We start from the raw sequence: 27,251 nt of genomic DNA, 5'->3' as shown, positions 1-27,251 counted from the left end.
TAATTATACGATCGTGATCGGTACGAGATTAAAGATAAAACTTGGATCTTATCAAGAACCTTAATTTACCGTGTACATATTTTTGAACGTGTCGTAGTATTGTATGAAAATAATATGTAATAGCGAGTGAAAGTGTTTTAAATTAAATAAGTCTGTTTGTTAAAAATAACTTTGTCGTGATAACACGTGTAGTTCTTTCTTTCATGTAGCTATTAGGTGTTCATCTAAAGTAGTTTTTAGACAATATGTACTGTAAATAAATTCTTAATTGGAAACGTGTTTTAGTTCAATAAAAAATCTGCATTAAATTTACTATAGTTTATTGATCGGAGAAATTACAAAATTGAAAAACAAAGCATATTTATGTGTTGTTTCGAAACATAAATTCTGCTCCAAACATATAAGAAAATCTTAAAAATATTGAGCTGTGAATGCTTCCATTTAAAATTATCATAAAAAAGTGAACAAGTTAATCTTAATCTAAGGTTTGATTGCTATTATCTTTTAAAGAGGAAACTAGCGGCTACGACTATTGTGTAGGCTAATCACTTGGCCGAGAGAGGACGACTCACATGACATCAATAACACAAGATCTCATTCTGACGATGAATAGTCGTCGAAACCAAATATTGGATAATCATAAAAGAATAGGGTCATAGTGTTGTAGGCCTGTGTAATGTTAATACTTTTATCCGATTATTAAATACAAAATCGGCTACAGTACTAAAAATGATCAGGTGGTAAAGATCGAAAATCTGCCCCTTATCATTTATAGGGTGAATTAATATAGACAGAAATATGAGAGAAGTGAAATCGAATAGACATACAAATCATTCAAATCAAGCAATTTAGTACTGGATTCTTTGTTTGTCGTCCGATACCGTCTGAGTTAAGCGATAAGTTTATAAAATGCATTAAATTTCCTTATTTAATATTATCAACTTTTACTTACAACACGTAAATAGCCACGCCACCGTGTAATCATTACTTTGGGTACATCAATTAGTCGTCGACGTCATAGCCTTACACTAGTTACAAAACTCAAATTTATCAAAACATTTAAACTGATCAAGATAAGATTAGTTTGCGTCTTATTTAATGAATGTTTTGTTTTTGTTTTGAATGCTGCATTTGTTTACCAAGTTCATTACGAAATGACATGAACTACAAAATAATAAAATCTTACACACTGGTAAATAAAGTATATATTTTCCTTGACAAGAGAACAAAAGTATCAGGAACACCATGGGAACACCAATGAACATTTCAAGCTACGTAGCTTATAATTATCTTAAACTAGTATTTTGTTTTAAATTAATATCTAGTTTCGAGTTGAAATTGTTTGAAATTCGGGTATTGAGTTGTGATTTCGGTTTTACGAGTCATTGGCTTCATTTACAAGCGACGTCAAAGAATTATCAAATAAAACAATGTTTCTAAGGAAATAGAAAAAGTGTACATTAACAAACTGTTGTTTTTTGTAGAAGATATTTCACAAACCGCGTGGATGAAAAAAGTGTACATTAACAAACGACTCTTGTTTTTTGTAGAAGACTGAGGTCTCACAAACCGCGTGGATGAACATATGTACCATTACTGAGAATGATTATAATAACAAACAATGTAACAGCCAAAGGCTTTTGACCCATCTACAAATTGTATAATTCGAATACTTAAAACTAGAACATCATCACTTTTTCTTATCCGAATATTATCTAACAAAAGAAGAAAGCAAGATTTTTATTATGACGAATCAATTTACCTGTATGTAGTTTGTCAATCAAACAATCTGTCACAAATATTGACATTATATAAGTGACAATTGGATCAAAAAAACACTTAAAATTTTTATGCTATTTTATTTGTCTTAAATAATATCATCTTGTTCATGCCAAATTTATAATTGATGTAAAATAATAGACGTTCAGATATTATACAAAACTTAACGCCATCACTTTTCTTCCTTCCAAATATATTTATAATTAAATGGAAACAAATCTTATTTTCTGAATTACAAACGGCAGAGAGCAAATTACTCAGCTAGTTTCATGCCAATAACAGTTTGTTTTACCCCATACAGTTTGGTAATGCATTAAACATAGCCTTTGAAAGACAGAACATGGCACCGAATTAAAATTTTAGTTACCATAAGTACCAATTGAACAACATATGTATGTATAAATCATACAATTATTTTTAAAGATTTACAACTTATACAAACATTATGTAACAAAATGTAATTGCACACATACACATCTACTGACGTCACGTGTCTACCACAACCAACACACAAACATATGGGAAAATGGAATATTCGCGCTACTTATTGTAATATCACTGCTTTAGTTCATCATAACTCCGTGTGTGCATCGTGCTCAGTATCTGAAACAATTCATATACAAAAAAATCATAATATTTTATCTCCTCAAAATATTCTATAAATAATTTATAATTGATGACGATCAAGTCTTGAATTACACATGTATATAAACAAACAAAATTTTAAATTAAAATCAAGAATATTGGCCCACATAAACTGGTAATAACTAATAAAACTGGAAGGAGAAAGCCACGAATAGAGGAGTCTGTGGAGACACACTGGACCAGGCTAAGGTTCACCCTAAGATAATGATGATTTTAAACGGGTTATACTCTGCGCATAAATCATGGCATAAACCATCATTATTAATGTTAAAATGTAACAATAACAACAAAGTGTGCATCATTGGCGTAGTAGTTACAGTTGAGTCGAAGATCTCGGTTCCATTCCCTAATCGGGAAAATATTTGCGTATCAAATAGGTTTTTTCTCTGTTTAAATAGAACTAATAACAAATACAATTTATCTAATTCGCATTAATAGCCGTATTAAGTTTAATATTTAAAGGAAAAAATATAGGTATCTAATACTCTAAATCTAAAATCTAAATCTAGGTATATTACTCTGATCCCACAACACATGGAATCCTAGATAGTGGCCAAATGAACATATATCCATGATTATATTATATTTTATTAAGTTGTACTTACTTGTAGACTGACTGGACGTCGTAACATCGATATTTACTTCAACCTCCTAAAAAAGCACAAAGAAATACATATTTCAATGTTCTATAATATAAAACACTCAAATAACAAAACTGGTGGCAGGATGTCTTGTGACCCCATACAATGTGGTACCGCTCTGGTAATTTCTACTGAGAAGCTATCTGGGCCACGGTTTGAAGTATGAGACAGCTATTAAATTCGTTTCCAAATGATTCTTGTCCACCTGATGGTTGTCTGGAAGAGATCGCTCTTAGCGATAAGACCGCCAATTGTACTTTTTTTGTATTTAATGTATAGCACTGTTTATTTGTTTATTGATGGACAATAAAGAATACTCTCTCTCTCTCACTGTCTGTCTGTCTGTCTTTCTCTCTCTCTCTATGGGACAACTAGTATACAAAACAATTGCCGCTTGAATCTCACGTTAATGACGTCATATCTATGGGCTCCGTTAACCGCTTAACACCAGGTGGGCGGTTGTTCATCCGTCTATGCAACAATAAAATGATTAAATATTTATACCTGTTCATGGTCCGAAGATTGGTAGAGACCTCGTCTAACACGCGCCTGTAAAGCCTTCACTTCACCGTCGTATTCCTTCCATTCTGGTACTATGCGCATCGCAGCGGAGAGCTTGGCTTCTTTAGTCATAGGGTTGTTGCACTAAAATCAAATAAATCAACTCAAAAATTGTAGACCAACGCAAAATATTATTATTATTGCGCATTTACAACTCATGGAACGGTTTCTTTATCTTCTCTTCTAGCCAGATGATATTACATATTACATATCATCTGGCCTAGAAGTTTCTAGATCATTACATAGGAAGTAGGCTTCCCATTCTTATTCTTGTCTAGAGTACAAGAGATAGGCGTGTGCGATATATATGGGCTAAGACCAGCATTATATTTCTTTCGCGGAGCAATACAGTGTTTCAGTTTAAAGATTAGCCGTTATTTCAAAACAAAACTTACTTATTTATGCCTCAATGTGGATGTCGATATTGATGTTGTGATCCGCACTAAGTAATGGCAGGCATACTGACCAACAAGCACGTTCCAAGAATAAAGATATTGAAAGGATGATAAATAAAGATCGGATAGCGATTCAGAACTTCAGAAATATTATAAGAACATGCACTTTCAAAACTATCGTAATTATTGGGTTATGTCAAATTGACATAACATTGACATTGTCAATAAACTATAATGAACTTCGTTGTAACGTACCAAGTCGATTGTTTTGGCGTATTTCTTCGAGTCGTCGTCACACCAGGTCTCACACCACAGCCACTCCTGCGGTAACGATTTGATGGCCACTTGGTGGATCATGTTGTTCGGTAAATCTTGATCTAAAAAAATTATTTTCAAATTTATTGAACGAAACCTTCACATTTCGACTGAAAGCTGTTTTTGGATTTACAATGAGCTCACGGTTCCCCTATCGGTCAATACCACATTCGATTTGACATCACAACTATCCAATCGATTTTTTTGTTTTTATTTTGTGCTTGATGTCGAACTCTGCGAGGTTCTGTCGCCTATAGTAGAATTATTTTATCCGTGCAGTTTGAGTCATAAAAAATCGGAGCGGTGCAGCGAGTATTTCGCTCTCTCTTCCACTCACGAGCCTTATGGACGGGCATAGTGATGCGCATTATTGTTGTCGATAAGCGTTATTGATAGTACACTAGTTACTGATAAAAATGAAAGAAAAATCACTAATCGAACACTTAACCACATATCGCCGCAGCAAGTTAACGAAAACGGCAGAAATTAAGACTTTGTAACTTTTCGGGATCTATTCTCATTTCATTGAGAAATTTTAACACATTGTTGATAATAACATGTCCTTGTGCTGGTATGTTTTTGCCAACAAGCAAAATATTTGAATAAATTCTGCCGTTTTGGTACAAAACAAAGGAGTAGCCATTGTGTCACTAAAGAAATTTAGAGAGCGAATGCACAAAATCACATTTCTGTTCGACATATTATTATGTATTATAATTTGCAGGTAGGTACAACAAATGACTCATAACATAAGTGTCTCACCACCCTTCGTATAGCACCTCGCCGCCGTGTACCTGCCTTCGATGACTCATTTGTTTTTATCGATAATGGCGTTACGCCCGCGCAATGAGCTCACCGCCCTAGCCGGGCTATGTTTTATGACCCAAACTGAACGGACAAAATAATTCTACTAGAGTAAGGACATGTGGCACAAGTTGTTCGATCCACAAAACGAATTCAAAGAACAAATATTATCCTTCCCTTTAAACTGGAAGACGTGATTGTTTTGCGGAAAAACTGAATAGTTTGCTGGGTCCTAGCTGCACGCGCTTTCACAAACCCTTCTAACAACCATCAGTTTAATTATGCAGGTAAATTTGAATTTATATCTAGAACAAAATACTTTTTCCAGATAAGTTTTTAATATCGTCGTTGTCAAACCAAAATCTGCTATGTGCACTTTTTGAGACTACTTTTTGACCTTTTCGTATAGTTCACAGCCCTATTTACCATATAAAAAAAACTGTTATGTGTCTATAGATTTAATATTTATCTATAGCTTTCATTTGATATAGTTCTTAAAAATTCACTTTCATATAACATTTTATACGAAAATGTTTTTACTCGTTAATTCAAAATAGAGTTTTTGCACATAGCAGATTTTGGTTTGACAGTGACGATATCTATACTAATATATAAATCTATAGTGGTTTTTACGGATGTTCCGTTATAAGTACTGAACCGTGCATCCGATTAACTTGAAACTTGGTAGAAAATACATGTACTTAATGGAAAGGCTAATACTTATACGAGTGTTGGACTCCCTAATAATAATGACAATAAATAATAATGTTAATTTTAAAAGCCCAACGAAGCGGGCGAGTGCGGCTAGTATTATATAATTTCGAACAATAATATTCGGACCGTTCATCTCCCAAACAATTTTACTGGTTGGGTTAAAGATCTTCCCTTTGTCAATTCCTCCAAAAACAGAACTTGACGAGACTTAATTTTTTAAAGATACAAAATTTATCAGTACTAACCTAAATTAGACAAGCTGTTAGGGTCCTGGCTGAGCGCCTGGTACTGTCCTCGGAGGCGGTCTCCGGCGGCGATGCGACGGAACCGTTTCAAGTCCACGACGTACAGCGCGCTGATGTGGTAACTCCGACCTTGAAGGTGATTGCGCCAGTAGCCTTGCTTCCAGAACCTAAAAACATTACCAGTTGTAAATGACTGCTCTGAATTGCGAATAAGCTATGACAATACTGGGTTTTTACTGGTGGTAGGACCTCTTGTGAATCGGTACGGGTAGGTACCACCACCCTGCCTATTACAGCCGTGAAGCAGTAATGTGTTTCGGTTTGAAGGGTGGGGGCAGCCGTTGTAACTATATATATATACTTTTTTATTGGTTAGATGAGACCTTAGAACTTATATCTCAAGATGGGTGGCGCATTTACTTTGTAGATGTCTATGGGCTCCAGTAACCACTTAACACCAGGCGGGCTGTGAGCTCGTCCAACCATCTAGGCGATAAAAAAAAAATTTTTTTTTTTTTCATTCAATGCTGGTATTATCTCAGGCTGTAAAGGATATAGTGTGTACTCAGTGCGAATTTTTTAACGTTCTCGATAGCGTGAAAGTTAACTCAAATTTGTATGGAGTTGGAACGTTTGCCGCTAGGGGCGCTGTTCCAACGCCATATAAATTTGAGTTAATTTGAGGTAACTACAATGTTTTTTTTTATTGCTTAGATGGGTAGACGAGCTCACAGCCCACCTGGTGTTAAATGGTTACTGGAGCCCATAGACATCTACAACGTAAATGCCGCCACCTAACTTTGAGATATAAGTTCTAAGGTCTCAGTATAGTTACAACGGCTGCCCCACCCTTCAAACCGAAACGCATTACTGCTTCACGGCTGAAATAGGCGGGGTGGTGGTACCTACCCGTGTGAACTCACAAGAGGTCCTACCACCAGTAATTACGCAAACTATAAATTGCGGGTTTGATTTTTACTACACGATGTTATTCCTTCACCGTGAAAGTCAATCGTGAACATTTGGTAAGTACGTATGTATTTGTTTTTTATTACAATTTTTTATATTTTACTATCCACAAGAACTGATTTCGTATTCGTATAACTGTGCACACAAACACTGAAATATTGTAAATATAATATATAATATTCCAGTATATCAATAGGATTTTAATAAATAAACCTTCTGTGGCGGATAGCCATCATACAACGCAAGATAATTGACAGATGCCTGAAACTCGCTAACGACATTTTCAAGATAAGCTTGCATATATACAAGTTCCGAACAACAACATTCGGACCGTCGCCGCGTCGGTCTACCGAGCAAATATCACCCGCTCGGTGGAGGATCTTCCCTTTGTCGTATACTTACACTTCTATTATCCCTATTATAAATTAACTTTATTTGATTGAAGTGATACCGTCACGCTGAGCAAGATGGTGGCACTCCAGCCTGCAGCCAACTCATACAATAAATTAACCAATAAGATTTAAATAAAGCTTTCATAAATATAAATTAAAACAAACCTGAAACCGTCCATTTCTGTCCTACTATCACAGAACGGTGTATAGCCGTATGGTGCGCCTCCTAAATCTAATTCCACCAATTCTTTGAGATCAGCACGAACAATCTGCAAACAATAGAAAAAAAATAACCTGTATAGTTAACACTAAATCTAGCGAAATTTTGAAAAATGAATATTCCTTTGGGCGTATTATCTATTCGATTCTAAACTATATGATACGTAAAAGACGCATTGACAACAACAATCGATCACAGTGAGCTTAGTGTGAGCTTCTTAACGTTCTCGATAGCGTAAAAGTTAACCCAATTTTGTTTGCAGCTGGAACAGCGCCCCTAGCGGCAAACGTACGCAAACGATTCCATTCTATACAAATATGAGCTAACTTTTACGCTATCGAGAACGTTAAAAAACTCGCACTAAGCACACTGGTCAGAAAAACCGTTTACGTCTGCCACGTGATTCTTGATATTGGTAAATCTTCAAACAGTCCATAAAAACAATAGAATTGAACAAATATAAAATTTTAAAATACTACAGATGTGCCAGCATTCGTTAAAATTTTATCGTCAAATTTATTATTTCGCTATTTATTATTAACTAGCGGCCCGCTCCGGCTCCGCTCGGGTCTATAACAAAAAATTCAACGATACATATTTGACGTTGTTTTATTTTTGTAAATAAAAGAACACTTATTGCAGCATAACTATAATAGTTAGACATATGCTGTCGCGACACTTTTTGTAACTAATAATGTGTTCTACAAAGTCGTAGTACATTACTTTATTCTATCATCAATAGTTTTCATAGGGCACGCAATGTAAAGAATATTTTAGGTAATTTTTTTACACCTTGGGTTACATTATTTGAGTTTTAGAAAAGATCCCTATTTTTTTTCAAAAAAGATTGCAGCCTATGTCACTTGAGAATAGTGTAGCTTCCAAACAGTGAAAGAATTTTTCAAATCGGATTGGAAGTTTCGGAACCTATTCAATACAAACAAACAAACCTTTCCTCTTTATAATATTAGTAGAGAAGTATAGATTAGTGGGGTATTCAATAATCCAGTAATATATAATATTAAACAAAAAATGATACTGCAAAGTCCTACCTGGTCGGCATCGACGAAGATAATCTTCTTGACGTGCAGCGGGAACAACACGTCGAGGAACAGGATCTTGTATCCCCAGATGGTGCGTTGCCGGTCGCGTTGTCGCTGCAGCCAGCGCGGCCACTGGTACTGGACCAGCTCGTACTCGAACCCATACTCTTGGGCCATGTATGGTAGAATATCCTGATCACACATTACAATTTTTACTGGTGGTAGGACCTCTTGTGAGTCCGCGCGGGTAGGTACCACCGCCTCGCCTATTTCTGCCGTGAAGCAGTAATGCGTTTCGGTTTGAAGGGTGGGGCAGCCGTTGTAACTATACTGAGACTTTAGAACTGATATCTCAAAGTGGGTGGCGCATTTACGTTGTAGATCTCTATGGGCTCCAGTAACCACTTAACACAAGGTGAGCTGTGAGCTGGTCCACCGATCTAAGCAATAAAAAAAATAAAAACAATTATTTTGTAGTGTAATAAATTACCTATTACACCTGACTGTATCTATTTTATATTATTTTTTACCTTATCTTGAATTCATATAAGTCAAACTGACTAGCTAGATATGTTTAGTGAGTTCATATGGTAAAAGAGACTCGAATGAGACTCATAATGTACATTTTAAAAACTTTAAGGATGTCTTTCATATACATAAATCTTACCTTAAGCGAAGGACTGAGGTAATTCTTGAGAAACCAGAACTTGACGGGTGATTTTGTGTTTTTAAGAACAGACAACATCATAATCCGAAGGAATCTTTCATACAAATGTCCTGAAGCCACTGAGAACACGTTGATCGTGTCGTCTTGAGCTTCAGATTCGTCTCCACCACCGAACGAGCTATATTCAAATATTCATGTTTTAGAACGAAACAATAAACATTAAAGAAATCATTCTTAATTTATCCAATTTGTCATTGTAAATTTCAATATGATAATGGTTCTCTGTTTATCATTTTAATATAAGATTTTTGTACTTATTACACATTTCAATTAAAATGATGATGCCCTCCTAAGCTCTTCGATCTACTGTATGCGCGCGAGTTCATGTCCATCGCGGGCCAGAGGCGACGCGCGGGGGACAGCTCGCCCCACCTTCGCCTGCCTCCCCGCATTTGTCTGACGTCGAGTGTTGTCCTTGACGGTTGTGACGCGCGCTTATCGATATCGAAAATTTACGCTAACGCTATTGTGTTATTTAACAATGACTACTCCGCTTCCAACAAGTTCAGATAGAAAAAACCTACTGAAGAAAGATACTTACTGACTCCGACTCTGATCTGTCGGTTGGCTTTTCATTTGATAGTGATTGAATTGGAATTTAAAAAATATGTTTCTCTATCAGAAATAAACAAGTAATTACTTATCACATTTATTTTATTTCATGAATTGCAAAATTACCTTAAGTTACATTAAACCGAATTGACAGCTGTTGACTAAATCTGTAGTTATTATCGACATTAACATAATTAACTAGGTCACAGCACTAGCGCATTCCTCAGGATGGACATGAACTCGCGCGCCTACTGTAGTAATAAGGCCTACCTCGCAATGGAATTCCAGAGTCCTCCTGAGTTCTTGTCGTCATTTTCGACGAGCAAATCAAGGTGTTGCTTGTCTGGCTTCTTGCTCACCCTCAACTTGATGACGTGGCTGCGGAACGAGCTCATCAGCACCTGTATGTCTTGGCTGCCAGCCGGCGTGTCCGTGTTTTCGTGCCTGTGCAGAAACAAGAACGTGATGCCGATATAGTAATAGCGAATATTTTTACTAAATTTTAAGCCAAAAAAAAGTATGTGTAGTTTGACATGATATTTATAATAATTTTACCACAGTAATACTGAGGTACTTATTTCATATCTCGGACTTGAATTCTTCTAAAGCAAAAAATATAAAATAAAGAGTGAAGGATATTGAATAGAGGTCAGGACACAGCAATACTTGACTGTAAATAGTTACTTTTATTTCATTAATAATTATTGTAACAAGACAAAGATTGTATCAATGTTGGTATGGTTCCATCACACTTTTTGGAATTTAAACTATTTGTTTGACATAATATGTTCATCTTCTATTACAACTTACCCAACAATCTCATAAATTTCTTCAGAGCGTCCGGGTCGCAGGCGCAACGTCCACGCCCCTGGGTTGGCTTTCAGCTGGAAATAGCCCAGGTTCGCCATCACAATGGTATCCATGAGTTCGGGTTTCTCCCTGGTCCCAAGTATCAGCTGTAGACCTCGAGGTGGCGTACCGAGGGTTGTGTCCCAAGCGTGACCTTCTAACAGCAGGTATTCTAGTTCGAATTCGCTGTTGACAAAGCACTATATACTTCCTCAATCTTAACATGATTGTCAGAATTATTTGTATTTATTTTATATCTCTATAATCTACCTACTATAAAATGTTTACTATAAAATCGTAATAGACATAAACGATCTCTCTGATCTGTTAACAATGGGCCTTGTTCGTAACATATTCACTATGAACTTGTTTATCTATTGTACGCCATCAAGTAAGATCGAATGTATGACGGGGACTTTTTGGCGGGAACGCGAAGAACGAAGTTGTGTGATTTGTTTTATTGTCTATTTAGTGTTTCTTCAGGTTTTAATTATAGTTCATCCCATATCATTACATATTTATTTCATTTCACTCCATAGTATCGTTTTTCATAAAAATAAGAATATAAATTAAATGGTATATGATAGAAGAGTATGGAAGGAGAAAACATGTTGCGCCGACCTCGGGTGACTGGGAGAAGGGCAGGATAATAATATAAAAAATTAAAATAAGACTTGACCTAAAAGTGTCAGTTACCAGGTCGTAAAATTCCTTAAAAAAAATGTTTCACGGTAGCCAACCTGTGCACGACGGTCTCGACGTCGGCGAGCCTGATATTGTCGAGGTCGTAGACGGACTTGACGCACTCCACGAGCCAGTTGGTCGGCGTGCGCAGCTCCATCGACAGCAGCGGCGCGTGCGGCAGCCGCGAGAACCGCGCCAGGGCGCCGCCCGACAGCGCGCCCGCCGCCGTGAACTGCAGCTCCGGCTCTAACACGTACCGGTAGAAGCTGTGCAACACATATCACAAGAATCAGTGCTATATTAAATTTATAATATATCGACGCTTGAAAGGCAAACGTGACTAAGCGACAATGTGTGAACTTTACAGTAGACTAATTTAAAGTTGAAATACCTGAAAAAAATTATATTTTAACGAATCTAGCTGTAGTATTGAAATGATTTCAATACACCTAGAAATATATATTTTTTGCGCATCGAATATGCCATATGGTTATTGCCTATCATTTATGTACAAAGCAGTTATTGTCGCTTAGTCACGTTTGCCTTATAAGCGTCGATATATCTATATATATATATATATATATATTTTTTAATGCTTCAGTGGGTGGCTGAGCTCACAGCCACATCTGTAACGTAAATGCCGCCACCTACCTCGAGATATGAGTTCTAAGGTATCAGTATAGTTACAAAGGCTGCCTCGCTCTTCAAACCGAAATGCATTAATCCTTCACGGCAGAAATAGGCAGGATGGTGGTACCTACCAGTGGTACCTGAGAATTGATTGTTATAAAGGAGCCTGTATCGATAACTATATTACATTCCTTAGCGTAATTGAATTATTTACCAACTCAAATTGTTCACACGCTAAAAATACAACGTGATGATCTATTTTCGCCAACATACCAAAAGAAGAATAGCTTCAAAAAATTATAATATTGTATTAAATTAAATACATATAACATTATTTTTATTAAAAAATTCAAAACAATTTAAAAAATCATTTTTTTTATTGTTTAAGGTTAAAAAAAGCTTACCTTTTCAGTGGCATATCAGAGTTCTTGTCTTGGGGGTTGAGGAACAATTTAATATTACAATTGACGACTCGACGTAGCACGAGCAGCAGCGGCGCCAGGCGTTGTGCCGCGCCCGACGCCGGGTCCAGCACTGCGACAACCTAAAACCAAATCAACCAAATTCCAAAACCAAATTCAAGCTTGACAATTCAGATTTAATAACATTCTACGGGTTCGATTTTATTAATTGCATAGATAGACGAACGAACCCACGGCCTAGTAGTTGCATTGGTGTTACGGAGTACCTACCCGTCCGGGCTTACAAGACGCTTTATTACCTGTAATTACGCAAATTGTAATTTTTAACAGGTTTTTTTTATAATATGCATTATTCTTGATCATGGTAGTTATTGAACAAGTGTTGTTTTCTTGTTTTCAAACTACTTTCGATTAAAGGTCAGTCCAAACTATTTAAACTAGATCTAGTAGTTGAACGAATAGATAGCCTCATGTAAGAAACAGTACGAACACATATTTTTACCTATTTTGTCTTACAAACAAACCTCAGAAAAGGACGAGTCTCTTTAGCAAGAACTACATTTTTCATTGGTTTCTTTGATGAAGCCGTAAATAAATCGATTTAATTTGGTTAAATAAGTTGATGACTGTTGCGTTTAATCTAACTATAAAAGTGTTAAAGGTCGACAATGATCACCTCGACGGCGGCTTCATTGTCGTACACAGGAGGCAGTTCGATGAGCGAATGTTCAGTGTGTAGTCCGCTCGGCAGCGCGGTGCGGGCGCGGGACTCGCGTCCTCCCAGCACCGACACCAGCTTCAGACGCATGTCACTCGTCACTTCTACAGACTCCTCCTCTAAAACCAACACCAAACTATGTAATCTCTTTAACACTTACTAGCAGATAACCGAGCTTTGCTTGGTATATACCTAGTCAGGTCATAAGTATTGTCACACAGTAAAAACTTTTCTTTTAGAATGCTGGCCACAAAAAAGTTTATTGAATTGGAATTTCGAATTGTTCATGAAAATAAAAATGTATACTTTTAGAATTTTACTCATTTTTAAATATGGAGTGGACGCTTAAAGAAGACCGTGTTGCAGTTATTGCGTTGCATCGTTGCGGTTACGCGCCAATTCAAATTTTTAACATACTGAAAAATTTGAATATAACCAAAAGATTCGTTTATCGTACCATCAAACGATACAATGAAGACTCTAGTGTAGATGACAGGTCAAGAAGTGGTCGCCCTCGGTCTGTTAGGACTCCAGCAGTGATAAAAGCTGTGAAGGCGCGAATTCAAAGAAATCCCAAACGTAAGCAGAAACTGTTGGCCCTTCAGATGGGGTTAAGCAGAACCACGGTGAAAAGGGTGTTAAATGAAGACTTAGGGCTTCGGGCATATCGAAGAAAAACAGGAAATCGTTTGAATGCTCGTCTAATGGACCTGAGACTGAAGAGATGCCGCGCTTTGTTGAAGCGGTACGCGGGAAAAAAATATCGGGAAATTCTTTTTTCGGATGAAAAAAGTTTTACCGTAGAAGAGAGCTACAACAAACAAAATGATAAGGTGTACGCACACAGTAGTGAAGAAGCGAGCAACCGTATTCCGCGTGTCCAACGAGGTCATTTTCCATCCTCGCTCATGGTATGGTTGGGAGTTTCTTATTGGGGCTTAACAGAGGTACATTTTTGTGAGAAAGGTGTAAAAACGAATGCAGTTGTGTATCAAAATACAGTCCTGACGAACCTTGTGGAACCTGTTTCTCATACTATGTTCAATAACAGGCAATTCCAACAAGATTCGGCGCCAGCTCATAGAGCGAAGAGCACACAAGACTGGCTGGCGGCGCGTGAAATCGACTTCATCCGGCACGAAGACTGGCCCTCCTCCAGTCCAGATTTGAATCCGTTAGATTACAAGATATGGCAACACTTGGAGGAAAAGGCGTGCTCAAAGCCTCATCCCAATTTGGAGTCACTCAAGACATCCTTGATTAAGGCAGCCGCCGATATTGACATGGACCTCGTTCGTGCTGCGATAGACGACTGGCCGCGCAGATTGAAGGCCTGTATTCAAAATCACGGAGATCATTTTGAATAAACTTTAGTGTCATAAGAATCTATGTTTTGTTAAGTTCATTTTGGTATATGAATGGTTACATAATGAATAAACTTATTTCAATTATTTTACATTAAACATGTGACAGAATTTATGACCTGACTAGTTATATATATGTGAGGTTTTTATGGTGATGAGCGGAAGGAGGTGTGTATGTGTGTGTGTTGGTTGATTGTCCGTTGTGCGCTCTCCTCCGGAAACCTCATCGGAGCGGTTAATAAAACACTACGTATAATTACATGCTTATTCGCGTCAGCGACCGCGGTGGATCGCTGCACGTTAACCACTGACTGACTAATGTATCTTGCTCATTACTATAAATGCATAGTAAGCAGCTAAACGGGGCGGGGTATCATTCCCCTACATATATATATTGTAATAATATATATATATATATATATATATTTTAATACTTTTCTGGTGGTAGGACCTCTTGTGAGTCCGCACGGGTAGGTACCACCGCCCTGCCTATTTCTGCCGTGAAGCAGTAATGCGTTTCGGTTTGAAGGGTGGGGTAGCCGTTGTAACTATACTGAGACCTTAGAACTTATATCTCAAGGTGGGTGGCGCATTTACGTTGTAGATGTCTATGGGCTCCAGTAACCACTTAACACCAGGTGGGCTGTGAGCCCGTCCACACATCTAAGCAATAAAAAAAAATTACAAAAATACGGGTTTGAATTATCACATTCTTTAAGCACCCCCGACAAGAACGGTGGAAGGAATTTTAAACCTAAGGAGTGCGTGACAAATGATGGTGAAGTTTTTATGAAGAAAACTTTAAATATAGAACTAGAACTGCGAGACATCTATATACTAACTGTATTAATCAAATTGCATCTATATACATACATGTAGTCTATTGTCTAGTCTAATAAGTTATCAATTATTCGATATTTCATAGGCAATTCATAGTTCATAGATAATCATTCGAATTATTAAAAAAAAATCCAAAAAGGTATACTGTGCAAATTCGCAGATACAATGTAGTATATAATGTATCGAATAAAGATATGTATAATTAATAAGTGTAATGACGAACCGTCATCATCGGTAACTTCGTTAGTAACGATCGCCTTCTTCTTGTCTAAAACTTCTGCTATTTTATCGCCATACATTTGACTGCTAAATCTGTAACAAAATATAAATTATTGATAAGAATATTAAATGAGACTTAACATAAGACTATGGATTCACTATTCAAAGACATATTAATATTATAATTATAATATTAACACTTTGCGGTCGTATTAATCTATCTCTGCGGTGGTATTAATCTATCTCTGCGGTCGGCTGCGGGGCCAAGTGTAGACATACGACTTCAAAGAATTTAAACAGTGCATACAGGCTTGTTATGCTTATCAGAAGATGCAATATCAATTTGACAACAAATCAAATCAAATCAAATCAAATCAAATCAAAAAAGTTTTATTCAACATAAATGAAAGTACATACTTGTTGAACGTCAAAAGAATTACCGCCAATTCACAAGAATTAGCCTCCGTCCTGAGAAGAATTGGCAAGAAACTCAGCGGGCATGTTTTTTTTTTTTTTTTTTAAATATTAGATTTTTATTTTTATTTTAAATATTTATTTTTTTTAAATATTCATATTACAATAAGTAATTATAACATAACAATTTTACAATATTGAAATTCCCGGAGCGAGCAACTCATTCCCACTTTGTGCAATCTTCTAGATAATCATTGACTTTATAGTAAGCTTTATTGCACAGATGTTCTTTAATAGTTTTCTTAAACCTATGTATATGTAGGTTCTGAACATCTTGTGGGATTTTGTTGTACAGGCGCACAGACAAACACCCGAATGAATTTCGTATCTTATGTAACCTACTCATCGGCACAACAAGCTTGTGTTTGTTCCTAGTATTTCTATTGTGTATGTCCGACATCTTAGGAAACTCCTCAATATGTTTACGAACATACATCAAATTTTCAAAGATGTACTGGGATGGCATAGTGAGAACTTTAATTTCTTTAAATTTTTCCCTCAGGGATTCCCTTGAGTGCATGTTATAAATAGCACGTATAGCTCTTTTCTGCAGAATAAATATCATTTCTACATCGGCCGCATTGCCCCATAGCAAAATGCCATAGGACATGACACTGTGGAAGTAACTAAAGTAAACTAAACGAGCCGTGTCCGCATTTGTTAACATTCTAATTTTTTTTACTGCGTATGCTGCAGAGCTAAGCTTACTCGCCAATTTATGAATATGAGGTCCCCACTGCAGTTTGGAGTCCACTGTTATACCAAGAAACACGGTTGACTCAACAAGCTCCAATGATTCCTCAGAAACAATTACATTACTATCTACTTGTCTCACATTTAAAGATGATTTAATACATTTTAAAGTAAATTTAATACATTTCGTTTTCTTACTATTCAATAATTGGTTATTGATACGGAACCAATGAACCACACACGAAATCGCATCATTCACTTCGTCATAGACTTGTAATTGTCGTTTAATTTTAAATAATAAAGATGTATCATCTGCGAATAATACGACCTCGTGTCGGGACTCAATAAAACTAGGCAAATCGTTTATATATATTAGAAATAAAAAGGACCCAAAATGGAACCCTGAGGTACACCCATTTTCAACGTGGTGCCTGAAGATCTATTTCCTTTCACATCTACTGTTTGTATCCTTCCTAACATACCAAGACTTAACGAACAAATAAACTTATGATTAGATACCAATCTTTAAGCTTTGAAATAGTTGCATGCATATGCGAAAGCTACAAGTTTTTTTGGAAATTATTAATAATATTAATTAATTGACTATTATTTAATAATAATCTTCGTTGAGACTTCATCTCTAGTTAATTTTGGCGACGGCTCTGTTTTATGTATGAGCTCGGTTAAGTTAAGACTGCAGTCATATCTTTGGTTGTATGAAATAGAAATGTTCACTTTTTGGCGGGAACGCGAGGAGTGAGGTTGCGTGATTTGTTTTATTTTGTCTATTTAGTGTTTCTTCAGGTTTAAATGTCTAACAACGGGGGTTTATTAACTGTTTAATATCTGTGAAAGTGCACAAATGTGGGAAAATTAAACAAAGCCGCTAGACGTAACTTTTCGGGATCCTCCAAAAGTCCACTGAAAAAATCTCAACTATTTTACTAAGATTAGATTTCATCCCATATCATCTCATCTCATTTCATTTAATTTCATTCCAGTTGATCTCAAATTAATCATCTTTATTTCATTTCACTCCATATTATCATTTTTTATAAAAATAAGAATATAAATTAAAATAAGATATGACTTAAAGGTCTTAGTTACCGGGTAATAAAATCCCTTAAAAAATCAATGGAAATGCTTACCTTTCCAGCAATACAAAGTCGTCCAATGTAAACTGCTCGTTGTCGAGAAACGGTCCGATGAGCCGCGAGTTGTGCGCCAGCGCCCGAGCTCCTGGCCGCAGCTTGAAGCTTCGAGCGCACAACACACGAGCCGCCTTCAGGACCCACTCATACTTATTCAATGCTGGTATTATCTCAGGCTGTAAAGGATATAGTGTGTACTCAGTGCGAATTTTTTAACGTTCTCGATAGCGTGAAAGTTAACTCAAATTTGTATGGAGTTGGAACGTTTGCCTACGTTTGCCGCTAGGGGCGCTGTTCCAACGCCATATAAATTTGAGTTAACTTGAGGTAACTACAATGTTTTTTTTTTATTGCTTAGATGGGTAGACGAGCTCACAGCCCACCTGGTGTTAAATGGTTACTGGAGCCCATAGACATCTACAACGTAAATGCGCCACCCACCTTGAGATATAAGTTCTTAGATCTCAGTATAGTTACAACGGCTGCCCTACCCTTCAGACCGAAACACATTAGCTGCTTCACGGCAGAAATAGGCAGGGTGGTGGTACCTACCCGCGCGGACTCACAAGAGGTCCTACCACCAGTAAAATGTTGCTATCGTTTTAAAATTTTAATAGTATAACTACAGTGACGTTATCGTTCAAAGTAGCATCCTACCCTGCCTAGCACGAAATTACAAATTCCTTATATCGCTCTGTGATTATGATTAACTTTCATATGAAACAAATTAGTATGAAATATTTAACGAGTGGTCAACAATTAATAGTACACTTTTTGTGTTTTTGTTTATACAAAAACCACGTGAAGGAGGACTCTTTAAAGTAGTGTTTTAGTTGTGCAACTCACCAAAATATCACAGTCTTTCCTCTCATGACAACCTTCATCTTCTAATAATTTTACAACATATTTAGTGGCTTCCGTAGACTCGAGCGTCGTAAGAGCCGCGACCACTACTTTATTCAGAGACTGATCGTTTGAACTGTCCACGTTTGGTATGAACGCTACTCTCACGCCACTGGATTCTCTCTGCAATAAATACATTAATTATATATTATAAGTACTGATAGCATTATAAATTTGTATGTTCGACCTTTTTTTACGAATCCATATAAATTTACTAGACTAGTGACCCGTTATTTCACAGGGCTTCGATATGTAATTAAGAAATAATGAAATACCTTGCATTTTACCTGAACAAAGGGTTGCTGATCAGATACTCGGTTAATTGGCGGGAAAAAATTGTGCTGTGTGTTAATCTATGTATTATCTTTATGACATCGATTTTTTTAGCAAATTAATTAAATAAATCCAAACATTCAAACTTGCACATTTAAAATAATAGTAGAAATTGCGATAACTAAATCACTTCGATGCGGTTCATGTCTTTTGAGGATAAAATAAATGACGAGCTAACTATACATTTTATACACGCGTCGCTTTGTGCTATAAACTAATTATAAGTCAAACACATGAAATGATAAAACTTCTTGATTTTACTTAGTAAACTAAAATTTAAATCTAAATATTACACAGAAAATAGTGATTGAATTCGAATTTAATTTATACCCTTTAATAATAATTTTTGTTTGTCTGTTTTACTAAATTTAATAATTTAAAATCAACTCGTGCTATTAAAATTTCGACTCGCAACTCAATGAACAAATATACAAATTTACCAATGAAAATTTGTATTAATTTTTTTTTTTACTAATTCACCCAAGTAAATTTGTATTGCACGTAAAATTAGGCAATTTATTTACCATAAACGTAAGAGCGTTTCTCAATAGTCCCCGGGATTCATGGTTGTTCAAATCTCCGATCACCCAAATAGTTTGCGTTATCTTCTTTTCAACTTTACCGGGTTTATAAAAGTACTTCAAAATTGGTAGAGCAGTCGCTAACGCGTCACGTCCTAATACAAAAAATATTTACATAATAGCATAATATCGTTAATCAGTTGTATATTTTTGTTCATTCCAATCTCCTACCTGTTAAATGTAATAATTTGTGAATTTTATCTTCTGTAAACAAATCGGCAGGTGAAGAGGCACCGGTCAAATCCAAGTATTGCGAAGTTTCTGAACTGAGGATTCGACGGTTGAGCCTGTACACATATTTATTTAATATAAAAGGTGAAATAAAAGCAAGCAAACATATAACAGAGAGTAAGAGAGAGAAAGACAGAAAGAGAACGCTTTATTGTACACAAAATAAATAAAAATGTAAATCATTAGATACAAAAGAAAAAGTACAATGGGCGGTCTTATCGTTAAGAGCGATCTCCTCCAGACAAACATCCGGTGGAAAAGAATCACTAAGAATCAAATTACACGCGGTGTACTTATCGAGTGAAATATATATTATTATAATAAATATGTACATATATACACATATACATACATACACATATGACATGATACTAAAATGTGTGGTTAAATTTTCCTGAGCTTTTTTATCCTGTTAAAAATAATTGAGTGCTTGAAAAACAATTACTTAAGGAAATAATTTGAATATACTCGTATAACTTTATATTTGCTAGAAGATCCTTTATAGGATCTTCTAGAAAATTCCAATTTCTATTCATGCAATGCAATGGCAACAGTAACTGTAGTGCCATACTACTATTATATATTATATTATGTGAATAGTTTTATCTTACCGTGGCATAATATGGGACTGTTTCATCAAGTAATCAACAGCGTCATCCATATCGGACAATTCACCACGGAACACAGCACGCTGCAAACGAGCTGTGTGGCGAGACAGTGACGTCACCAGCGACTCCTCGAGTAACTCGACCGACGACGTCACCGGCGTTGGGCCTTCGTCCATTAGTGGTACTCCATTTATCAAAACCTGAGTTACAAATAGTCAAAGTTAAAAAAAATTTGTTTCATGTTGTGTTAGGCAGTAGCTTCACTGTAAACGAAAGCATTCCAGTTTTTTTTAAAATTGAATTGTTTGAACTGACTTGTACTATACTGACTGTAACTATACTTGAGATCTTAGAACTTAAATCTCAAGGTGGGTGGCGCATTTACGTTGTAGATATCTATGGGCTCCAGTAATCAATTAACACCAAGTGGGCTGTGAGCTCGTCCACCCATCTAAGCAATAAAAAATAAAAAAGAACTGAATTGATTCAGTAACAAACCAAAATTATTATTTATGTGGAAATGTACCTGCGGATACTTGTCACTGCCAAGTTTAGATACAAATTCTTCTGAGATTTGACGTCCAAAGTTATATTCGGAATCTTCTGAAATAATGTCTTCAATACTGGCACCGGAAGTCGCGTGTCGCTTCAATTGTTTCTTCACATAATTAATATCTAATACGTCATCACCAGAAGGATTCAGTAACTGAAGAAATGAAGTAAAATTGGTAAAAAATAAGTTTTTCAAAATTTTAAAGCTAGATATAAATTTGAATTCAATTTGTAATGTACCTGAGTAAGGAAATAATATGCCTCTTTATTGGAATTCTTTTCCTGCGCTATGTAGTTAAATGCGGACCTGACTGCTGCTTCTAAAGACGCGTCTCCTTTTGTTGACGCTAGGACTAACCCAACACGTACTGGAGTCGCATGCTTCAACAACGTTTCACCCAACTTTAACGGTGGGCCAGATTGTACCGATGTGGGGTCTATTATGATAACCTAAAAATTTTAAAATCAGCATCATATTGGTTTCACTTAAAGTCGCATGCAGGAGAAACCTTGCAAAAAAAAATTACATATCATTAGAAGTTGCCAAGAATATCGATATTGCTCTTAAATATTACAGACATCAATGATTTTTAATATAGTAAAGAAGCAATTCAGTCTTATCTTTCCTTACATAGTTATATATGTTTCGTCTGAGATTTCTCAACATGCCAGGATATGTGGGCCGAAGCAATTCCATAAACGAAGAAGGCCATCTGCGGTACCTATCGTCAGACTCCAGATCGTTGAGCCAAGTTATTGATGTATCACGGATATCAAGACCATATTCTTCCCAGGTGTAACTTTCGCCCAAATCCAATGACATGAGAGTATGTATTAACTTTTTAGGGAGACCTGAAAATGGTAAGCATTTAATTCCATAACAATTTAAAATTTAAGAATATCACTTTGTGATTGCTGATGCTTTCGAATCTCGATGCTGATGAATTTATGTTAAATTTTATAATCAAAATGTTTAGTGACAAAAAAATTATCTGGGAATAATTTAAGTGGTTACTCTTTTTTTATTGCTTAGTTGGTGAAAGAGCTTGTTGGCTACTTGGTGTTAAACAGTTAATGGAGCACATAGATGTCTCATTTAAATGCGGCCATTTGCTTGAGGTCTATATCTCATTTGTGTAGTAATCATACATATTATACTTTTTGCAGCTTTGACTTTTATTACAAAATGTTATTCCTTTGTTGTGGAAGTTGCATATGAATATGAGTTCAATATTTATTTCATTACAAAAAATTTTGCCTATCTCTGGGATATGAAGACAGACATAGTTGCATCGTGCAATTGAAGTACATCAGGCTTATTACCCTTAATTTCTAAGCTTTTATTGTGTTCTTATTCTATAATACTTTTCTAGATTTTATAAGAACAATTATATAATGCATACCTAGAGCATGTAATGTATTCATTGGCCCAATGTCTTCTCTCAATGCTGCAAGCAAAGCCATCACATCAACATCTTCAGCGTCATACTGAGCTCCTGACACTAACAACAACGGTTCAGCTGGTCGCAGTCCCAATGCTGATGCCCATATGTCTTGGTTATACAATACCTCATCGCGGAAAGCGCGCGGGACGGTGACGTGTATAAGAGATTTTGTCTACAAAACATAGGAGTAATCATTGTGAAATTTAAGATAAATAATTTTTATTTATTTATTATTATGAAAAATAATGATGTACCTGCATTGGAAAATTCTGAGCTATAGATGTGAGAACTCTTAAAGCTTCATCTCCACCAGCATCATTCGCATCCACAACTGCAGCGGCAGCCTGCATACTCAATGCCTGCATCTGCCATACTTTCAGAGGGGCCAGCTCTTCACTAGATTCTGATAAGTGCCGTCGAAACCGTTCCAATGGTGTTCGTAAAGCAGGAAATAGATTCCTGCACAATATAATTTTATTGTATTCCACATATGATTTCGTACATTTTAAACATTAAAGTTTTCGGTATGAGTTTTTACTTGAACTAATCTCATTTCAAACATAATTCGTTAACTCTTAGAGCATTTGTGCCTTGGTTTAATTGATGAGATATGATTGCTGTTAGCTGTCAGATAGAGCATTACTTTGATGGTTTTTTAAGTACGCAAATTTTTCGAGATTCTATTCATTCATATTATTTGTTATTTTCAGCTTTTCTCGTCATATTGTTTTCCCTTTAATTGTGTAATTAATTGCGATTTGGACATAGGTTTAACTATAAAACATATAAATTTTATTATGGCTGGTTATGGTCATGATGGTTTAAAAGTGCTACATACAACGTTCCATCAAGTTAATCATTATAGGCTTAGATAAAGTGCAACAATTGACTTATTATTTTAGGTTGCAACTGACTTCATTCAGACAATTCAAAAATTATACAGGCATGTAAACAAATTTAACCTGTAGTGTTTCTTTCATATAAATCATTTAACAGTTAAAAAAATGATTTATTTATGTATCTTAATATTTTTGTCATAGGTTTGAGTACTATATTTATGAGGTATTTACGTGTTACACTTCCTTTTCAAATTAATTGAAATATAAGCTAGACTGTGTATTTTATGAAACTTAAATTACAAGTATAATTGCAATTTAACACAGTTCCTTGTTTAATTTATCAAGTATTTTTGGCAAATTAATGGTAGTACAGTATACAAAGCCCATGCTGGTAGATTCTCATTAATTCTACCACAAAGAAAATTATTAATTAGGTTAAAGGCCAAGACAGCATAGAGTTGTATTGTAAAAGCATTGTTTTTGGTAATTCATTAATAGGATTTAGGAACATTAATTATAATAATCTACTTATGAGTTACTAAATAAATAAATAAATACTTGTAGTGTTTCATCAAGACTAATCTACATTTATATTTTTGGGAAGATAGCTCCTAATTCAAATTTTAAGGACTGTGTATCTATCATTTTTACAAGATATAATAATATTTGAAAACCGTCTAAAGTAACATACTTTAATCTACCAAAATTAAATCCATCAATCTGATTCTGGGGATCATTTTCATCCTCTTCCTCTGATTGTGCTGCTGTTTCTTTGTCTTCTGTTTCCTTTGGAGTAGAATCGTCTTGGCTCTTATACTCTGTACTCTTCAACTGAAGTTCAACTCCATAGCCTGATAGACGTAGTTTAGGTTTTCCACGAGTCTGGAAAATAATACATACTCGGATGTTTGTTACTATAATAATGATAAGAGATTTTAAGTGTATCTTGGTTGAATTCTAATTTAACAAACCTTGATGTTCCATCTGACAACATAGTTAATGGCACTTTTGTCAGCATATTTAGCCAAAATTTTGTGTTTCATTGCAAAATCCTTAGTTCCAAGCTCCCCATAAAGAATGGCAGTTAAACTTTTGTTGTCACTACTTGGATGAGTATGGTCCAGAAGATATATTTCTTTGTTCTGATCACCCTAAGCAATAGAGTCAATAAAAATTTAATTATTATAAATCACACTATGACAAAGTAATATGAAGAACCTACTAGAGGTCCAGTGGGAATATCAATTAAGGTGTCGGTCCATCAGTAGTTTGCAAACGAGAGTCCGTAAATTGGCATCTGGACATGTATGGTACATAGTTCTACAAATATTTTAAAATCTCTGAGCATGTAATATCACTTGATCATCTAGCCATTAGAACTAATAAAAAAATTTACCTTACTGCACTGAAATGTCAGTCGGGTGCTCCAAAAGTTAACAGTAGATTGTATACTTACAATTAACTTTATGATATAGTAGTTTCTCACAACTTTCAAGTTAAGGTTACATTTAACTTAATTAACTGCTAACACACCTATTTTATTACAAAGATTTCAGTATATACTTACAACATTTTTAAGATTATGCGTTTGAAGTATATCTCTCAACGCATCATTGTCACAAATATTGTTTGTTGCTATGTTAACAAATGTGTCGCACTGAATTTCTTTAGCTCCGTTCTGAATAGCTATTTGATCAAACATACGCACTGTTGGTGAAGTAGTGTGCATAGAAAGTGCAAGTTTAGCCATTCTAAGTTGTGCCGGAGCCAATAGTGTACTAGCAACTCCAATACAGGCATCATAAATTTGTTTGTCATTTTCTAAAATGGAAAAGAAAATAGCACTTGAATAACACCGAAATTGTTTTTGATCATGTTATAGATACACATTAATTACTACACATTGAACACATTAATATTCGAAAATTTTGAATTGATAAAGAACGTAAATTGAATACAGAATATTTGGCGTGACGTTAAAGAAATACTCGCGAAACAAAATAGAATTTTTCTTCACTCACCTAATGAGTCAAGACTAGATTTTAGAGAATTAATACCGTCAACGAAAGACCAAAACAAATCTGAACTTTCGCCAGCTAAATACTCGGCGAGTTCTAATACAATAGGTGTAGCTTCCCATTTAGCACTAACAAAAGTCGTAACAGATTTAGATTTCTTTTCATCTCGTTTAATGGGATCTATATTTGACGCCACTGACACAACAGCAATTGCTAAAACCACTAAAGACAGTCTTAAGCCGGGGATTTTCATCTTTCTTTTTACTTCAAAGAAATTTATACTTTTTAGCGCTTACTACACTTATAGTTTACTAGTTTGAAATATACATAATTTCCAGGAAGATATTTAAAATAATTTTTAAGTTCTTTGTCGAACATTCAATAAAGTTTTTGTTAGAGAATTTAAATTTAATGTTAAATTTTTTCGTGTCCTGTTTAATCGAGCCCTGTTGGAAACAATATGACCAATGACAAAGGTACAACAATGTTATAGTCACATGGCAACCATACGTATACACCAATCAAATAATAGTGCAATTTGATGTCACGATTTAATTGGAATTAGTTGTTATAATGTTGTTATTTTATCCAATACGAACACAGTCATGTCACAGACTAAATAGATTTTTTTAAGGGATTTTATGACCTGGTAACTAAGACCTTTAGGTCAAGTGTTATTTTAATTTTAATGATAACTTTTTTAAATGAAATATGATATTATGAAATGAAATGAATTTGATTATTATGAAACATGGCATGAAATGAAATGAAAATGAAACGAAATGAAATGAGATGATATGGGATGAAGTATAATCTCAGTAAAATGGTAGTCATTTACTGAGACTTTTTCAATGGACTTTTTGGAAGATCCCGAGAAGTTACGTTAAGCAACTTTGTTTCATTTTCCCACATTTGTGCACTTTCATAGATATTAAACGGTTAATAAACCACCGTTATTACACATTTAAACCTGAAGAAACACTAAATAAACAAAATAAAACAAAATCACACAACTTCACTCCTCGCGTTCCTGCCAAAAAGTCAGACTAAATAGATTAGTGTTGGTGGCCAAAGATTATTTATGTTGAGCGTAGAGAAAGTACCCGGCCAAGTTCTAGATCTCTAAAGACACACTTAAAGGTAGCATTCCGATGTTGGCGACCAGGGCGACAAGTGACCGCGACTAGCAACCGCGACCCTGATTGCCTGAGTTCCAGAGACATTCCGATGTCAGCGACTCCTACCGACGGCCAGTCTGCCCGCAGTTTTTATTGTATACAGTTGTATTCTAGTGCTCAGTCAATTTATCCGCAACTAGATAAAGAGCTATACAGATTTTATTAGAAGAAGAAGAATTTTGTTTGCCTTGCTTTCAGAAACAAGAATTTTGCCAACTTTTTTCCCAAATATTGTCTCGAATAACATTATCTCGATATGACTGGAGTGTCGAATCGTATATAGGTGGGTTTTTAGACACTACATCTATTAATAATTTGTCAGCATGGGTGGAAAGTGACACCATTTAGACGTGCAACGTGGCCGGGTCGCGCGGCGGCACTGCTCCAGTAGCAGTAGCGTCGCGCGACCACGTCGCTAGCTAGCCGCGCCCACGGGCCGCGTGACAGGGACGCTTGCGTTGTTTAGGGCTTCATATAAATTCATACTAAGCAGTAAATCGCGATAGCCCACCTGTCC

At 35.7% G+C, this 27,251-nt stretch overlaps 1 protein-coding gene across 1 annotated transcript; it reads right to left on the bottom strand.

Annotated features, from left to right (window-relative positions):
- Positions 1 to 303: 303 nt before the first annotated feature.
- Positions 304 to 26,600, bottom strand: Uggt (UDP-glucose-glycoprotein glucosyltransferase). The gene is made up of 28 exons (XM_028172636.2): positions 25,560 to 26,600; positions 25,106 to 25,359; positions 24,510 to 24,689; positions 24,230 to 24,420; positions 22,954 to 23,158; positions 22,658 to 22,871; positions 21,886 to 22,106; positions 21,495 to 21,704; positions 21,229 to 21,408; positions 20,706 to 20,902; positions 20,035 to 20,150; positions 19,807 to 19,958; positions 18,893 to 19,072; positions 18,044 to 18,222; positions 15,733 to 15,821; positions 13,264 to 13,424; positions 12,570 to 12,709; positions 11,592 to 11,801; positions 10,813 to 11,037; positions 10,273 to 10,446; positions 9,391 to 9,568; positions 8,733 to 8,915; positions 7,626 to 7,729; positions 6,100 to 6,266; positions 4,277 to 4,398; positions 3,570 to 3,710; positions 3,030 to 3,075; positions 304 to 2,382 (listed from the first exon to the last, which is right to left on the bottom strand). The coding sequence occupies exons 1-28, from the start codon at positions 25,807 to 25,809 to the stop codon at positions 2,351 to 2,353; spliced, it is 4,701 nt and encodes a 1,566-aa protein (XP_028028437.2). The 5' UTR covers positions 25,810 to 26,600; the 3' UTR covers positions 304 to 2,350.
- Between the last annotated feature and the right edge of the window lie 651 nt (positions 26,601 to 27,251).

This window comes from Bombyx mandarina, chromosome 15 (assembly GCF_030267445.1).
Source record: "Bombyx mandarina strain Sakado chromosome 15, ASM3026744v2".
Lineage (NCBI taxonomy): Eukaryota > Metazoa > Arthropoda > Insecta > Lepidoptera > Bombycidae > Bombyx > Bombyx mandarina.
This window is presented reverse-complemented; position numbering and strand designations above follow the sequence as displayed.

Coding starts and splice junctions, on each gene's coding strand:
- Uggt (XM_028172636.2), bottom strand. CDS start 25,809: ATGAAAATCCCCGGCTTAAGACTGTCTTTAGTGGTTTTAGCAATTGCT. Junction 7,730..8,732: donor TCTTCGTCGATGCCGACCAG/GTAGGACTTTGC, acceptor TATTGTTTGCAG/ATTGTTCGTGCTGATCTCAA. Junction 6,267..7,625: donor ACAGAAATGGACGGTTTCAG/GTTTGTTTTAAT, acceptor TAATGTTTTTAG/GTTCTGGAAGCAAGGCTACT.